The 19207-nt window shown below is 39.1% G+C and overlaps 1 protein-coding gene across 1 annotated transcript; it reads right to left on the bottom strand.

Annotated features, from left to right (window-relative positions):
- Positions 1-1696: 1696 nt before the first annotated feature.
- On the bottom strand, positions 1697-16368 carry LOC129719018 (fragile X messenger ribonucleoprotein 1 homolog). Its single transcript, XM_055670325.1, has 8 exons — positions 16066-16368; positions 15063-15115; positions 14846-14993; positions 14616-14779; positions 14374-14539; positions 14242-14312; positions 13823-13879; positions 1697-1718 (listed from the first exon to the last, which is right to left on the bottom strand). The coding sequence occupies exons 1-8, from the start codon at positions 16279-16281 to the stop codon at positions 1712-1714; spliced, it is 882 nt and encodes a 293-aa protein (XP_055526300.1). The 5' UTR covers positions 16282-16368; the 3' UTR covers positions 1697-1711.
- Between the last annotated feature and the right edge of the window lie 2839 nt (positions 16369-19207).

Here is a 19207-nt window from a genome sequence, read left to right as displayed (position 1 = left end):
TGTTGTCGACATGAAACAGTGTTGGACATAATTTTTTTTGTTAGGAACATTTTTTTCTTAGAAGTACTCATTTGAAAATGCTCAGATCAGTTTTTTAAAATATTTTTTTTTGTTTTTTCAAAACCAATTTTTTCAGTGTGGTAATTTTTGATTTTTTAATAAAAATTCAGGCAATTCTTTATAAGTTATCTCTTGACAAGTTTTCTCTATATCTTACTATTATTTAGATATATCCATTATAAAAAAGCTTAAAATTTTCATACCTTTGCATATACAGGTCGGACTCGATTATCCGGAGTTTTGGAAAACATTTCGCTCCGGATAATTGAACCTTCCGGATAATCGAGCCATTTTTTTTTAATTTAAATTTTTAATATCTCTCATCTAGAACAGCGAGTTTTCTATTATAATATAATGTACACAATACATGTGCCGACGAAAATAATTTAAAGTTGTCTTCAGACAACACTTATGTTTTTTTTCTATTTCTTGAGTGACCTATAACGTTCTAGACGCCCTATATGGCCACTAATGGGCTACTTTGCGGATTTCAAGTCGTTATTGATTTCGCTTGATGAGTTTTGGTTCAATAATCCGAGAGTATCCGAAATACAACCGGGACAGGCCAACTTGTGGTTCTATGTACTGCATTAATCATGGCCATTATATTAGAGGAATATGTTCCGGACATAAATCCAAAACTATAGATGAACAAAAAAAAATCCAAAACCGGTTTACCATTAGCGGTTGTCCTCATCGGCAACAAAAAACCATACTACCTTGTTTTTGGAATTTGTTGAGTAAGAATTGGTTGAAGGAACGGCAAGAAAGCTGCCAAAAACGAACTGACTTAACAGAACGGAGCTTGTATCGTTACAATTATGGACATCCTCGAACCTCCCAATGACCCGGAAGACAAAAGTACTTTATTGAAATACAAAAAAAAATACTACGGATAATCGAACTACTTTCTCCGGATAATCGAGTCTTCGGGTAATCGAGTCTGACCTGTATTAGTATAGAGTGACTCGCAAATTAGATTAGTTTAGAAAGGCTTACACATACAAAAGTTTCATGGAATTCTGAGAGATTGCTGCCAACATCTGGTCGAGTTAGTGTGAAATCCGTATACCGTGCTGGATCGAAATCCGTACACCTAAGCACATGATAATCTTCGACGATCAATATAAAACCAAGAAATCACATATTGCTTTAAACTGACATGTTTACTTATAGGTCTATTTATATTTTATCACTATTTTCAAGCAAAACGATTAAAATCAATTCGAAACTCGAACAAATCGTGTTAAAATAGAACATGTTTTGAATCAAAATCCGTACACAGTTTTTTGTCTGAATCGAAATCCGTACACTTTTGAATCGAAATCCGCACACACGCGATTAAACTGGATTAAAGTCCATACAATAGATCAAAATCTGTATAGATATAGAAGTACAAAAATGAACATCTTTTATTTATAATTTATCTTCAAATTTACGAATAAATATATTTTTAGGATCAATTGGTTCCTAAAGTTCAACACGGTTTTCTATTTTTTTATATCAGCTAAAATAGAGCAATTTTCGTAGCGTTTCGTAATAACCGGAGCGCCGGAACCTCTCGAAGCTTCCCGGTGCGACTTTTCCTTGCGCACCTAAGTCACAGCTCCTTCGGAATTGTTTGCCGTATATTTATACTTGTTTTCTTCCGTTATATGCTGAAAACAAGAAGAAAGTTCAACAATATATGCATGATACACACGCTGTACGGATTTCGATTCAAGCAATTACCGAGAATCAAAATCCGTACGGCACTGTTTTTGTTGAATAAATACAATTTATACTATTTACCAAACAATATACAGCTCGAAAATGACAAAGACTTACCTTTTCCATCAATTTCAAAAAGATTCACAGAGTAAAACACTTATATCCCACTTGAAAATCGTTTTTATCTGAAGAACGTTTCCGTTTAATTTAACAGAAGGCCAACAGCTCAACGGACATGTACATGTAACTATCATATGAATTTTCATTTTTATAATGCTAAAAACTGAAGAAAAACATCAAGGTGTACGGATTTCGATACTGTACGGGTTTCGATCCAGCACGGTACCAGGTCATCAGAAATGTGATTGATATGATCGAAAATATACACTTCTAGTGTATAGAACTGGTTAAATGACGCTAATTTTGGCTGCAAAAAAGTGCTTCTCATTGAGATATATAAATTGAAAAATGAGTAAAATTTTGACTCAAAATTAATTTTCTGAACTAACAATTCGATATACGATATTGAAGTCTCAAGAAAAGTTGTGTATTTTGATGATATCTACAGCTTTGCAGAATATGTCAACTCTATTAACTGCGATTCAAACTCAAGAAACTCAATAAATTGATTTTAAGGGGGTGTTGACAGAAATTAAACTACACACTTAAATTTTTTTGCCGGGTCTCGGTAATATTTGCCGAGAACGGCACCACTGAGTGCTCGGTTAGAAAAAAATGACTGCTGTCTCATTTTTTCGAAAATCTCGGTTCAACCTAACTGAAGTTTCGGCACAAAATATTAACGAGCCGAAATATCAGTTAGGTGAACCGAGATTCACGAAAAAATGTGACTCAGTGGTGCCGTTCTCGGCAATAAATTTCCGAGACCCGGCAAAAAATTTTAAGTGTGTATATCTCAACGGTCTTACAATTTTAACACTCAGTGTCTTCGAGAATAATTCCGGGAAAACTACGCAAGGAATCGACATAAACTTCAATAAAACGTATTCCTCATAGAAGGAACAACACAAATGTACCTTTGTTAAAAAATTCACTATTGAATCAATTAAAAAAAAATGTTGGCAATATAGTTGCCACTGCCCGTTAACCCCAAAAACATTGGTGGCAATATAGTTGCCACTGCTCGTTAACGCCACGATGTTGGTGGCAATACAGTTGCCACTGCCCGTTAACCGCACAAACCTTGGTGGCAACATTGTTGCCACTGCCCGTTAACCCCAAAAACGATGGAAGCATTTTTGTTTGCAGCTGCATTGTAAGCTTGATTTTTTGTGAAAAATGAAAAATGAAAAATCATGGTAATTAGAATATAACAGTAGGACTTTATTAATTTTGCATGGAAAAGATCGAAGTAAAGGGTTTTTCAAGTGGTATCCAGCATGCTTGTCTTTTGTCTTCAGAAAATCTCTAGAGTGCAGGAGAACATACTTGCACTGCGGAAACAACTGCTCTCACACTAAAGAGCAAATCAACGCTCATGCTAGAGGAGAACAACGGACGATTTTTATCTGATGAGCTGCCAGAAAGCATCGCTGTGAAATCTAAAATCTCTCTCTTGCGAGACAATGAACTATGGTGTACTTTCTCACACGTATGGACATTACGCACAATTATTACACAGCAGAGTCATCTGCGGTGCTCTTTACAGTTTGTTTCTTGAGCATGGCAGAATAGAAATGGATTGGGAGAAATAATAAATGAACTGCGTTGCCCGTGCCGGTCGAGTTTACTTATGTCGAATTCGTTTTCGTGTAGCTACATGAAGGCTACACTTTTGCCCGGTAGGTTTTTTTTAACTTTCCTGACTACTCGCCAGGGGACACTGTGGTGTACTCCTGCGTATTCTCTGTAGAGTGATTCACCCCTCTTGTTTCTATCAGATCTGGGGTGAGCTGAAAGTGTGTTTGTCTCTCTGTAAGTTGGTTGAGACACTTTGGGGTGGAGAGAGAAGTAATGTGGTGAAACCATTTGCTACATGCAGGCACATACTGAAAGGGAAGTGAGCGATGAATTTTTTCTCCGCTCTTTCCACACACTGAGGAGAATGACAAGCATGGTATCCAGAAAAAAGTTTTACGAGAAATTGGTAATTTGTCATCCAATACACCATGTATTTTAACGAAAAAACTACATAGTCTAACACAGTAGGTCCTGAATAGAAAGCTCCTGGTGAAAAACTTACCAATTTGTTGGATTTTCACCAAATTAAAAATGAATTTCTCAAAGACGGTTTAAAATCGCGGTTTGTTCACATAAAAATGATCCCAAAATCAATATTGTACACTTCTAGCAGTCCTAGAAAAAACTGAAGTGTTCTAAGACACCTTTAGAAGTCTTTGGTTAAGCCAAATTAAAAAAAAATATTCTTAGTGCAGCGAAAAAAATAAATTTTGTTGGTGGCAATATAGTTACCACTACCTTATAAAGGGTTAATAACATTTTCAACGAATATCTTAAAATATTAGAAAACTTATCCGAAGACACCTATATACTAAAACGTCGAAAAAGACTTTTGTCCGTCTTTTTTCAGTTTGGTCCCACTGTGCGTCTTACATGGCATTCCACAATACTGGACCCAGGATGAAGCCGGTACTCCTGCGATGATTGTAAACAAGTACTCCATTCTGGAAATAGTTTTCCAGAATCTTGTACAGCTCGTTGGTGTTTCTGCTGTATTCCTGGGAACTGCATCATTCGTTGGAATGTGTCGACCTTGCATTCGTTGACAACTTGAAGCTGTTCAATGAAATCGACAACGTCGAAGACTCTACTCATCTTCAACTTGTAAGCTGGTGTAAGTTGAATTGCATGTTACCAAACCCCGACAAATGTATATGATAACGTTTACCAGACGGCACCGTCCGCTACACCTCGATTACACGTTGAATGGGTCTCCAGTGCAGAGAGTCAAAAATGAGTGTTCCCATTTTCTAAACTTACCTTCAATATATCAGATATCATTCATAGTTGCTAAAGCCTCTAGGCAACTGAGAGTGTCGACAGTCGGTTTGTGCTTTACGCCCTTAGAATGTTTCCTTGGAAGCAGCTAATGCGCAATATTCGCAATACGAGGGTCGCTACCAGCTTTACCGAGAAACAGCGCGCGCCATGCTTTTGACATCACCGAGCAATGGCCCAGCCAATCTCCGCCTGAACAACCTGCACGCGCCATCCAGAAACCTGCGGATGTTATCTGCGCTGCAACTGCTATTTCGGCGCACCAACTACAGAGCTATCGGTGACATCATTGGTTTTCAACAAGCCTACAACCAAATTTCATCTGCGTTTGATTTTCATCTATAGCGCAGTATGCAGTTCAAAAAAGAATTCATTTTCCTATCTCAATCCCATGTAAAATTCAGGCACTGAATCAGGTAATGAAATTTCTTCTAGAAGCTAGTACGCAGCTAAAAAGAAATCATAAACCGAAACGGAAAACAAAGTTCACTTGCTGTGAACACTGCTGTGAAGCAAAATGTCACTTGTTCTTGCACGGAATAATGAGCACTGACATTATTCAGGTACTGAAAGAGTCAGGCAGTTGGTTGATCGTCTCACACCCAGCGATGCCAGATTGGAAGACATTTAGCCTACATTCTAAATATTTTTCACGTTATAGTTACCGGAAAAGTTACGTCAATATTTTCCACTATCGTTTTCTAGTAGATTCTACGTGATTGTCATTTGAGTTTATCATGACCTGGTGAGATGAATTATCCTTTGAAACTTATTCAGTAGATGCATGCATTTCATGTGAGTTTCACGTAGAATTCATCTAATGGTATATGACGAATTTGCATTCCTGACAGATTTATTACGCAACATATTTTGATAATTTCAAAACCCGTTTCCTAGCTTATAAAAATTAGAGAAATAAATGAAAATTGTACATTTCGTAAAACGTGATTCCTATCAGATATCACTCAGGTATTTCGTCAAATTCGTAAATGAATAAAACAACATAAAAACTGATAAATATTACGACATTCCCGGGGATTGTTATTGTCCGCTGCAACTGTTTTTGTTCAGATAACTCTTCCACCTTCGAGCTGAAGCTGTGTGAAACCTGTAAGCTCAAGTCTCGAGTTTATTAGGATTTTTCGAAAATTCACTTATTTGCAAACCATCCAGAAATTCTGTTTTATGTTCAGAATCAACAGCTTCACCATTTTGATTTCTGGTTATTCAGAGAATTCACGTGATGCATCCTGTTTGACGTTGTCAAGTTCACGTAGATGGTACGTGATTAACCATGGCAAGCAAGAGATTTTCACGTAGATGTTATGTTTGTCATGCAAAATGACAGAAAATGAACAAGTATAGGAACTTTCACGTAACAATAACGTGAAAAATATTTTGAGAGTACGATGAAGACATCCATTTTTGTGATGACAACGTGGAGACATTGGAGAAAACATGTGAAGACATTTAAAAATATGTGAACGACCCGAATTTTGCATAAGTGCATTAGTGGTGACCTTTTTTTTTGCTCGACAGTTTTCGATTTGCCGGAAAGTTTCTACAGCCTTCGGGCTAAGGGTGGGAAGACATTTTTTCGCGGACTATGAAGACTTTTGAAAAAATTACCTGGCATCCCTGCTCTCACACCAGATCGCGGTAAACAAGTGTGTTCGAGTGTTCTAGAAAAAAAGGAAAAATCATGCGCTCACTCACGTAAGATATCGTTGCTGTGAAGCATTCTCGGCTGTCAAAATTCCGTTTAGTAAAAAGAGCAAAATTTCGTAAACCTCTTTTTTTTTCAACAGCGTACCGAGCTTATCGCAGCTTTACGTTTCAAATTTATAAAATTTATATCTCTGTTTGGTACTGTTTTGTATTAATACCCATTGGGACTAGTTATTTATTGTTTGTTGGTAGTAGGTTATAATAATGAAGGCTGAATCATACGCTAAGATGTGGCAGGTTATGCTTGAACATGGTTTCCCAACAGCATACAAACACGCTGATGAAACACGGCAGATTACAATGGACTAGCCGCGTAACACGTATGGCGGATGAGCGACCGGCAAGGATGATATTCAGGAGAGACCCGGATGAAGGCCGACAACTTCGAGGCAGACCCCGCACGCATTGGATGTGTGCTGTCGATGAGAATGCCCAAGCAGCGGGTGTAACGGACGACTAGAAAGGAGCAGCCCGAAACCGAGTTTTATGAAGGCTTTTTCTGGATTTGGCATAGGATCTCTATGATCTATCGCCATAAAAATGAGAGTGAAGTTGGTCTCGTTATGTAACTTTTTTACAAACAAATCTATAACATTTAAGGAGATTTTTGTACCTCATAACATTTTTGCCGGAATACAGAAATATCCGAAATTTCCGACGACGGCTGGACGAATAAATGGTGATAATGATAGGCAATTTTCCAACATGATTTGAAAGTTATTGAAATCAAAACACGGCGGATAGTACACATAATGAACATCGAAGTGGGTTGCATTAATCTGATATGTTAAATAAATATAACGAAATCCTTCGCTAGATACGTTATCAATAGTAGTAAACATAATTGGATTTTTTCCCAGAAAAGCTTTCATTGAAATTGTGGATTCCGAAAGAGATCTAAACGTAAACGGGTAAACGAAGATTCTTATTTTTCGACTCTTCGACTATATGAAATTTCATTTTTTACTCGCTGGGGATAACAGGGGTGTGCCACTCACCAGTGCTGGCAGCACCATATAGACCAAAATGACCAAAGATGCTCGAACGTCGCTTGATGAATTCGGTTCTACTTGTGTCGTTGGGCGTGGCGTCCGAAATTCTCCAGGAAGTCATATTGTTTGACCGTGAACTAATTCTGCAACTGAACTGAACTGAATGGTATGCGTAGTTCGAATGTGTTTGGATCCCATCATTTAAGATAACTTTCGAAATATCTCAGACTCAAATTGTCTGCCTTGATCTGTGGTGATAGTCTCAGTCTACCTTGAGCAACAGTTTCAGCTAAAATGTTTTTTAGCGGTGCAGCTTCTGGCCATCGGGAGAAACGATAGATGATTGTAAGCAAATAGCGATAGCCGTTTGACGGTGACAGTGGTTCAACCAAATCTACATGGATATGACGGAAACGACAGCTTGTAAGCGGAAAGTTTTTCAATGTTATGTTGTGTCTTTGCACTATACTGCGCTGGCATTGCAAACAGTTTTGGACATACAGCTTTACATCTTTGTTCATGTTTTCCCAAACAAATCGGTCTGCTATGAGGCGTCGCGTAGAACGTACTCCAGTATGAGCTATTCCATAGAAATGATCAAGAATCGCTTGGCGATGTCGAAGCGGGATGTGAGGTCTTATTTTATCGCGGGAAACATCACAGTTTGTGAATTTTGCAAGTTTTTCAGTTCAACATCGTTAATTTGGTCAATTGCTATTGTGTTGTAATCGATCGGGGTTGGAACCAAAATCGTTTCTGCTCTCGAAAGCGTATCAGCAACTATATTATGCTGCCCACTAATGTGTCGAATGTCGTTAATGAACTGCGAGATGAATCTTAGATATCGTTCTTCATGCTGTTAGCTCCCGACCACGACAGTTGAATATTTGAGATGCGAACTAGAAAATTTCTCCGAATAAAATCCAAGCGGGACCCATTTACCTTTTTCAAACTGTTGTAACACGGTATCGGCGACTGTGTTAGATGCGTCTATAAGCAAGCTCAGCTGTTTTGATGAATCGGGATAAGGCAAGAGGGTAGTTTCTGCTAACGCTTTCTTGCATCTGTCAAACGCCATTTCAGTTTTTCGGTCCAGAGCAACGATCGTTTTTCTTGTTTCAGGTATTAATTTTAGTAGCTCTGCTTGAAGATTTGATGCGCGTGCAATAAACCTCTTGTAACAGTTCAACAGTGCAAGGAAACGCCTTAAATCCTTGACGGTAGAGGATATTGGATACTTTGAGACAGCCATTACTCGATCCGGTAAAGGTAAAATTCCATATCTGTTAACCATGTTTCCTAGAAAATCGACACTAGTTTTTGCAAAGCAACTTTTAGTAAAATTAATCCCCAAACCATAAGATTTCAGGCGCCCAAAAATAGCTCTCACATGTTCGAAGTGTTGCTCTGGCGAACTAGAGGCAAAGCAAAAGTCGTCCACGAAGACAATGACGAAGTCCATGTCATTGAAAACCTTATGCATGAATCGCTGAAAGGTTTGACTCGCATTGCACAGACCGAATTGCATTCGTGTAAGCTCATACAGCCCAAACGGAGTTATCACAGCAGTTTTAGGTATTTCCTCCGCATTCACCGAAATTTGGTGGTAAGCTCTCTCCAGATCTAGCATTGTAAAAATGGTTTTGCCCTGGAATGCATTAAGTAAAACATGAATATGTGGTACAGGGTAGCGATCCGGAACAGTTACTCCATTGAGCGCACGATAGTCCCCGACAAATCACCATTCACCATTTTTCTTCGGTACGCAGTGGAGCGGGCTAGCTCAGCAACTACAGGAGATACGACAAATACCGAGGTCGATCATCACTTGAAATTCTTTTTTTTTTTGAAGCATTCCGTTTGTCCGGGGCCATTCGGCGGCATTTGGTTGCTCTCGGTACATCATATACTAACTTTTGTTTTGTAACGTCATGTTGTACTGTCGTTTTGATCATTGTCGGCAGTGTTATTTATTTAAAATCTGCTAACAGCTTCCGAAATAGATGATCCAAAGCAGCTGTGGTTACGCTATGAATCGCGGCGTCTGTCAATCCTCCCGTTGAGGAAACTTTCGTCAGCCCGTCTATCAAGCGTCGATGCTTAAGATCCACTAAAATGCCGAACGAAGCTAGAAAATCTGCACCAATGATAGGAAAACTAACGTCCGCTACAAGGAAAAGCCAGTTGAACCTTCGATACAATCTCAAATCGGTAGTAACGTATCGCTTATCCTACACATTTATCTGGGATCCATTTGCTGCGTGTAGGACAAATGATGATGCTTGTCTGTTTCTGTCTTTCTACGTCGCAGGAATTATCGATACATCTGAACCGGTGTCAATAAGGAACTGCATTTTCGATGAACGATCATACAACAATATACGGTAGCTGTGTTTACGTACACTACTGTTTCGATTGAATTTAGTTTTTGGACTGTATCTGCAAGGGTCGCGGCACTTTGTGGTCCGTGCACTAAATTTACGATGGAACCAGCATAATTCATCTTCTGCACCTCGACTGGGTCTCGATAATTTGAGGTTAGGTATTTCAGCAGTCAATGTTGCTATTTGGTTTTGTAATTCGCTAAGGGGCCGTTCCTAAACCACGTGGTCATAAGAGGGGGACACCAAGTCAGTTTTTGCATTTTAGTAGTACTGAAAGTTTAATAATAGAAATGTAAAAAATTTAAGCGAATTTTTGGCACTTGACAAATGAAAAGACCACGTGGTTAAAGTTGCAAGGGGGGGTTGACCAAAATATCACGAAAGACCACGGGAGGGGGGGTGTACGGGGAGGGGGGTCCGGGCTTTATAAAAAGTGATCAAAATATGACCACGTGGTATAGGAACGGCCCCTAACGGCGTCTGTCCCGGTGGCGCTGGCAGAGGCGACCATAGCGTTCGAAGGACATTCCACCATTTTGTCTGCCATTTCGGCAAGTTTGCCGACGGTACCGTCGCTGATGGAGAGCACGGTCTTCACATTTAGTGGCATACGTTGCAAGAAGAACATTTTCATCAATTCATCCGTGACGTTTAGTCCAGCATCCAGCTCCTGCATCTTAGCAAGCAGATGTGTTGGACACATATCGCCGAGATCACAAGCACCCAGGAGTCGCTCGAGTCTTTCCTGCGCTGAAACTTGGAATCTTGAGATCAATCGCTCCTTAATCGCTTGATATTTGTTCACTTCTGGTGGGTTCGTGACAAGATCAGTTACGTGGCATATAACGAATTGTTTTACTTTTGCAACTATATGATGAAACTTGGTGTGGTACTACATTGGCCAAAGCGAACTGTGCCTCCGCCTGTGCGAACCACATCACTGGATCGTTTTTACAGAAATCTGGAAGTTTCACCGACACTCCACCAATAATCGCAGCATTTTCATGATGGTCGTTTTGTGCCATTTTCGACGTTTGCTAATTATTCGACGGTATACGCGAATATTTGCTTAAAAAGAATTAAACGTATTTTACTAAGTAAAACGGTTAAACGAAGAATCCGCGTGTTCTTTATTACCGGAATTTTCGACTATATGAGTTTTCATTTTTACTCGCTGGGGATAACAGGTGTGTGCCACTCACCAGTGCTGGCAGCACCACAAAATCATCAACTGAATCGAGGAAAAAATTCTTTAAGTTATCCAGATGTTATATTTTTTACAAGCAGTCTCCAGACTGTTTAGAATAAAACAATTGGAACGCTTCTCGATGGGTCCACTTGCTCCGGTATCCTCAGTAACAACTTCACCGTCTCCCATAAGCTCGATAATCCAACTTCTGTTTACGTTGCAAAACTAGCTGTGATTCAGTATACCCTAGGAATTATCACAAAAAGCACATGGATTATTACATTGTCTTTACGGACAGTCTCAGTTCTGCGGTTGACGAAGGATATTGAGAACCTTCGTTTATCTTGGGAAAAATACGGGAACATTTGTGTACTTTATCTTCTAAAAATTCTAAATCTTCTCAGCAAGATGCTGCTCGAGATTTCGTTTGTGTCACGGCTTATGTCCATGTTTGCATCTCCACCGTATTGAACTCAGCGAAAGTGATATATGTGCCTGTGGTGAACATTACCACGACATAGAATATGCATTTTGATCATATACTTTACACCGTGACGCCGGGTCGAAAATCATTCATGCCGGATGTAAGCTGCCAGCTGTTCCTGTTCGTGTTGTCCATTAAATACGGTTTTGCTGAAATCCTTGCCCCAATCCCCTTCGCCTACAAGCAACAAACGACCAAAATCAGATTAAGCACTAAACGGTACCAGGACATCTAAGCCAAAACTATCAACGCTAAAAATAAATGGCAAGCTGCAAGCCACCACAACGTTGATCTGGGTGGTGAAAACCTGAAAAAACCTGGAAGATTAGGGAAGTCATTTTTCGATCAGGCAATATCAGGGAAAACTAAAAAATCTGCTGTTTGATTCCATATCCCACTGAATACTTTTTTCGCTGGGAGTTCAGATTTGCGTTGAATCACGTTGCACTTTTTTGTGCCGAATGTTGAAAAATATCAGGGAAATTAATGTTAAATTTCAGGGAAAATCAGGAAATCTGATTGTGAAAAAATTTTCGCCACCCTGTTGATGACCGAAAACAGATTCCAGAATATTGAGCCATGTTAAATTAATTTACTGAATTAAAAATAATTGAAACACTGCTTTAATAAACTTCTCAACAAGTTATCTAGACCACGTCTGTTTTAAAAAATTCAAACTTCTTATGATTGTACCCTGCAACGAAAAATTGTACGATTTCTTCACAAGCCAACCCCTTCAGATCTACCAGTCAACACTGAACGCTATCGGTTTCAAGAAATGCAAACTCTAGAACAAAGACTATTCGAAGCTTAAACTGTGTTTATCGGTAAAATGCGTTCAGATGAAATCGACGGAAATTCTCAACCACCTGGATATATATGCCCCCGAAGGATCCCTCAGACCCAGTTCCCTACTGAACCTACTAATTTAAAATATGGGCAATTCGAGCCAAATCAGTGATCAGTGAAGAGTCCTGTAATCGTACTCAGGTCATTTCTGTCAAGCCTGCTTTCAATTTGATTTGCTACATTTTCCAAGTGTCTTGACCCATACACTTATTAACTGTCATGGTTATCCTGCAGCCTCCCCAGCTGGTCTCGAGGTACGATGCTGGCCTAACAAGCCAGTCATCGTAGGTTCGAGCCTTGACTCGGAAGAGACTGTTAGTGTCAGTAGGACGTAGCGCTAACCCCGCAATTGTCCTGTACACTTAACGGTTGACTGCGAAGTCTGTGTATAGTAAACAGAAGGTCAAGTTCCGAATCGGAATGTAGCACCAAGGCTTTGCTTTGCTTTGGTTATCCTGCAGTGTTCCGGGATTAAGGGGGCTATTCTGTTGTTCCACCTACTAGTTTAGAGTTCAAAGAATTCAAAGCAGGCGCCTTCAGCGCTTTGAGAAAATACGAATCTTTGCATTTAGTTATTTCTCATTAGGCACGTGAGTGCTTGAAAAATTGTAGCCAAATATTTATTTATTTTCGAAAAGCTCATACCAACATCAGTGACTTTATCGTCACTGAGCCCGTCCGAACTTCTGGTCTTTTTCCCTTAGTTCTTGTTCAATCTTCGGCAAATTTTCTACTGCAGTCAAAGACATCCAAGAATGAGAGCTTTCAGTGTGTTTTTATCTTCCAGAAGATCGTTTCCAACTTATTGGTAAGTCCTTCCTTGGGGGCATGCCTTAGCGTGAATCCAACTTCTTATAGGACAATCACATGCTTTTTCAATTGTAAAGAAAGCAATGAAATAGAATAAACTCAGCTTTCTAAAGTGCTCGCAAATCGAGTCTTGATTCAACCTAACAACAAACTTCCTCTATGTCGAAATAGAAAACCAAATCCCACAAAGAGTACTGGTCCCATCAACCTTGTAGTAGGGAAGTGGCGAACCTAATTTAATTGGAGCATAAAAGTATAAATACCTATTTTATCTTGGTAGTCATTGAGGCTACGAAGCCCGTAAAGAGTTTTATAAGCTACGAGAAAAATTTGAATTTTGTTCAATGCCTAATCAATCTGCCTATTTTTATTATATATGTATACATTAAAAATATTAACTTTGTTACCCAACCCTTCACTGCGCTGCAGTTTAAAATGACCGTTGGAATACATATTAAGATTAGTTTTTAAACATCCAGTAAGTATGAAAACATAAATAATTGTAATTTACACGATTAATAGTTTAGAACTACAAAAATACAAAAACAAAACACAATGCGGTGTGTGATATCGATAATGGCAGTTTTTTTTTGCAATAGCAGTAATAGTAAGGGAAGATAGGATTTTGAACTGTTACCTCTCATTCATTGATTGTCCGATAAAAGCGGAAATTCTCTGATTGTTAGTAAAACTTCTGGAAATGAAACAAGACGAATAGAAGAGAAAGAAGAAACAAGATAGCAGCGGGTTCTGATGGTTTTTCTGTTTGGTTGGTTGGTTCAAACATTCTGCGCTTGACTGGTAGTGTTGTGAGTCGTTAATTATTAAACAAGGGGAAACTATTGCTGTACAATTTATTTTTTTTCAACGGGTGATTCTTCACTCACTAGCACTCAAAGGACTGTTAGCAAGCAAATGCAATCGATGGCGAGAGGATGTTTCCAAACTTGTTTTACAGTGCATTGTTGTGTGGAAGTATGTGTGTGTGTTTGTGTGAATGTGGCCCTAACTTTGATTATAGTGATTAAAATAAGGAAAAACTTAATGCAAACTTACCCTCCCGAATTGTGTAGTTTTGTAGATTCTAATTGCCTGGCAGCTTCTTCCGTTCGTTTCAGGAGCATCACCTGGAGGAGAAAATAAAAATTCAACAATTTGAAAGAATTGTTAAAAACTAAGAGAACAAACCTTTTGGCCTAAGTTTCGGAAACACATCTCCTGTATCATGGTTGCTCGTCGCTGCGTTGATTCACTACGTGATATTACTAACAGCGTGCCTCGTTCCGGGACGTACCGGCATTCGGCTGCACCGATTGCCTTCTGGAACTCCCGGTGTACGCCGTCGATTTTGGCACTATTCAACAAAGAACTAACCATCGTTATAGCTAAAACACATTCGCAACAAGAGAAACAATTGGTTTAATACTTACTATTCTCGAATGTCTTCCGGCACATCGATTTCGAATCGGAAAAAGGTCTTATCGTTGATCGGAGGATTTATGTTTTTCACCCGTAGCCTATCGGCGGATACGATTTCCGTATAGCTATTATCCCAACCGAGATATTCCACCACGAAAAAGTCACCTTTCATCATCTACAGATTAAAATTAAAACAATTGAAGCCTTTCCAGCACTGAGAACTTACTGGTAACGTGCTTACCTTGATGACCGCTCGCCACCAGCCGCACGCTTCGTTCTCGTTAGACCGAGAATACACTTCGACTTCCATGTGTTCGCAGAAAGTTGTCGGCGTTTCGGCCGGAGGTAGACGGACTTGATTGAACAGAAACTTGGATTCTTCCTGCCAGCTGCCAAAGAAAAATGCACATTTCAACACGTCTACTCCCTAAAACAGCTTACCAAGCAAAAAAACTTACTCATTTTCGAATGCCACCATAACTCCATCCTCAAACACATCCGTGACAACTCCCTACGCGGAGTGTACCAGCGATCCGTCAGATCCAGAAATAGATTAGGTAAAACAGAAGCACCAGCATGAAAAAGAAAACAAAAGTGACAAGGAAATAAATTAGTGGCATAGTATTTTGCGGCAGCAAATAGTTTTTAATGCGTGATAGCATAAAATTCAGAACGATCTCATGTTAATCGAGCTGCGAGGGAACCATTGCAACATCTTTTTTTTTTACACCAACGCAAAAGCAATTGACCTTTGCATGTTGGCTGGTAACGTTTTCCCAGGATTTTCCAGCGAGCAACAATGTAAATGTTAAATACACACCCCCGAAACTGTAATCCCACACAAATATAAAAAATTCAAACTTTTATTGCGTAAAAATCTACAAATAATTGCACAAGTTTTTAGACAGTCAGAAAACGTCAAATAGGCACGGGTTCGCCGCCTGCTAGACAAGCGCAGCAGTTTTCATTTGGTGACCGCTACTGCAGCCCGAAATCGGTTCCTCTGACAACGTTCTTGGAGACGATCAAAACTATTGACAGCTTGTTAGAGGAAACAAAGATTTTGAGGAAGGGGTAAAAGGTCGTCTGCGGCTCCGAGATTGAGAGTTCATGATCATGCGGTACCCGGTTCAAATAAACCTACTTAAGGGTTGGATCAGAGTTTTTCTTTCCAGTACTCTTTAAAAAACAACCCCAAATTTTTCACTACCAGACGAGTGGCACAAACCGGCGGACACGGAACACGCACTGGCCAGTTTTTTCTTTTTCTTTTTGCTTCTATGGCGTCCGACGGGCGCTCCGCACTGGCGAAAAAATTTTTTCTTCCTTCACCACCACGCAAACTGTCACCGGTGACGGCCGCCGTGGTCGTCCCGCTCGCGCATCCAATTGCCATCGGAAGGGGCGGAGCCCACCAGGCCGGAAGTGCCAACTAGGACCGGTACTTTTAGCGATATTCACCTTATAATTGGCTCCGTTTTCGCCGCATACTTCCACCAAGAGTTCGTCCATTTTGGATTTGTGAATATTTCTTTCTCTTCTCCCCACTCGATTCGGTTCTAGTGGCTGGCTGACTGACTGACTGCTCGCGTTCGGTCTTTTCGCTTCGCTCGACTCTTTGCTGGCCAGTATCGACGACGAGTTGCCTTTTTCCTTTACGAAAAATCGCGTACACATACAAACACCAACCACATATGTAGGGAAGTACAAGCAACGATATACGAAACCGCTACACTGCTTGCTTGTTGCGAGCAAAAGGAAAGCAAAAATTAAGCGAAAAAGGAAACGAAACGTCTGACAGCGGCTGTCAGTATCGGCAAGTTTTCACGATGACAAAATAAGTGCAAAATGTACAGTGGTGCCAGGTGTAGAGGTTTTGGTCCTAATGCAGTTTGTCAAAAATCGTTACTTATGTTCAGTAAGACCAAAAATACAATACCTGTAAAATACTTCCTTTCATTTTTTAACCTTTCCTAATGAACTCGGTGGCGCAATCGCCTGAATTTGATTTTATTGAATCGAGCGATTGTTACCATAACGCTTATGGAAGTTTACCTATTAATCAGTATCTGAAATAGGTCAATGCAAACCAACTAAATCGGTCGATTAGTAAAGTGAGATAAAATTTGTTCTATGTACTATAGACCATTTTACGAATCCACGGGTGACGTTTCTTTGCTTGTACGTTTATTATTGTTGCTGTTTTCAAGCTACAAAACCAAAACACGACCAAAACCGAAATCTTTTTAATGTCGGCAATAATATCAAAAGTGATTTTTTATTATTGTATTTAGGACTCGTGATACTAGAGCTACCGATCGGATAACGTTTGTTTATCACGCTTCTGGATCCGGATTGCATCCAAGCTGCGACCGATCGAACATACATAAAGCTGTCATAAGTTGAAAACAGGCTGAAATCAGCTGATCACAACTGTCTCGTGAATTAGGGATTGCCTTATTGGAACCTGCTGATATTGATGTTGCTTTCAGAAGCATTATATCAGTGGTTCAGTGCTGCCTGTCTAAATTCCATTTATGAATTGAGTTTTGGAACGTCTCGGAAAATGATCGATACGAAATAGGCAAAGAAATCGATGCATTAAATGCAACCCGATTAAACGTGTGATGACATAATTGTGTCACACAGAAGCTTTGCGCTAGAAAGCTACGATGAAAACCTTTGCAAAAATGTTAATTCTTACTATATTAACTGAATAACTTATGTTAATTAATTAGATTCGTTATGAATATTATGAAAACATCTGAACATATGGCATCATTGCCATCACAAATAAATGAAACGTCTGAAAAAGTCCACGCGAAAAATCGGTAAAGCATAGTTTATACAGTTCCAAGCAGGGATACCGAATGAACAGATTTGTCTGCATAACAACGATTTTCTTTTTATAATTCGGTTGTTCAGCTAAATCAGTTTTTTATATCATATGAAAGAGCTGCATTTTCTAAGCAAAACGTGATTTTCAAAAATTTTCTATCGTTGTTAAAGGTAATTCTAAAAACACCACGAATTAAAACTGCTCGAAATCGCTACAATGACAGTTCGCCCATGTACTAATTGTCATTGTAGCGATTTAGAGCGCTTGTTATTCTTCATTTAAAAATCTAAGGACAATGATATAAAATTTTAAAAACTTACGTTTCGTTCAGAAAATTGAACTCTTTTGGCTGATATATAATAATCAGAAATCCGTGAATAGCTAAACAACAAATATCTGATTTATATACATAAGCTAAATGAGTGTAATTCTCTGACGTGATTTTTTATAATATCATGTCATTGTCCTTCGATTTTGAAATGAAGAATAAAAATCGTTCTAAATCGCTTGAATGACAGGTGGTACATGAGCGAACTGTCATTGTAGCGATTTCGAGCAGTTAATTAATTCCGTGATTTAAAAATTAAAGAGCAACGATAGAAAATTTTTGAAAATCACGTTTTACTTAGAAAATGCAACTGTTTCAGATGATATAAAAATGATATAGCTGAACAACCCAATTGCGCAAATAGGCGCAGATTTTGGCAGTTTTTTGCCTGTGCGAAAAGAATTTTTCGAACTACAAACGGAATATTTTTCAAATTTCAATCTGATTTTTCGGTTTTCGAGCAGCTAGAATCATTTTCCAAACACATCAGGATTTACGATTTTCAACTAGTCAAATTTTTCACTTTGCTCGGAGCTGTAAACTATGCTTCAAGTGAAAAAGATGCAATCCACAGCTTCTGTGCTGGATCGAATTTGTTTACAGTTCAAAGCGAAGTGAGATTTTTCATGAGTAGAATGGTTGAAAAGCTATAATCTTATTTTCTTCCAGTTTGAACTCTAGGACAAAACCTGGGGTGGTATTGTGCAGCTCGATTCGAACGATTTTCGCTATTTTCGAGTACGCCACATACTGCCAGTTTTGCTTCAAGCTCAAAAGGAGCTGTCATTGTCATTTGTCCTACGGCTCATCTAGCCCGCAAAGTCGAAAAAAGTACGAAAAACGAAACATAACGCCCAGCGGCGATCATTTTGTTTTGTTCGAGTTACTTGAAACGAAATGTGCAATGTCACCCCTGTGTTAACCAATGTATTTTTTTGTATTTAATTAGAGATAAGTTTGGACATAAGGTACTGGTGTCTATGATCACAACCATATTTCTTCCGAAAATCAAGCTTATGCTTGAAAACTCCATTTCTTCGATATTGCAGTCTAGTAAATATTACACTGGTCAACACAAGTGCACTCCAAAAGCTCAAACTAGAAAAAATGAAATATTCTAGCTATTCAACCATTTCTGTGAATTCTGGCGTCTCTAGCCATAACCAAAACGCATCAACTTACGTGAAAGTTCGCATAATAATTGTTCGCCGGGTTCGTCGCTCTAATGTTATGTTTACGAGAAAACTCATTTAAGTCTTTGAAGAAAAGTTAGTGACTAGTAACACAAAAATTTGGTACGGTAAAGTCAGCTAGCCGTACATAACGACCGGCACCATCAACGCCAAATATGTGAAGAAGTACGCCTGGGTTGTTTAGCAACTCACGGATTTCTGATTTTTATATATCAGGTAATATATAGATTGTAATTTTCTGAG

This window comes from Wyeomyia smithii, chromosome 1 (genome assembly GCF_029784165.1).
Source record: "Wyeomyia smithii strain HCP4-BCI-WySm-NY-G18 chromosome 1, ASM2978416v1, whole genome shotgun sequence".
Classification (NCBI taxonomy): domain Eukaryota; kingdom Metazoa; phylum Arthropoda; class Insecta; order Diptera; family Culicidae; genus Wyeomyia; species Wyeomyia smithii.
This window is presented reverse-complemented; position numbering and strand designations above follow the sequence as displayed.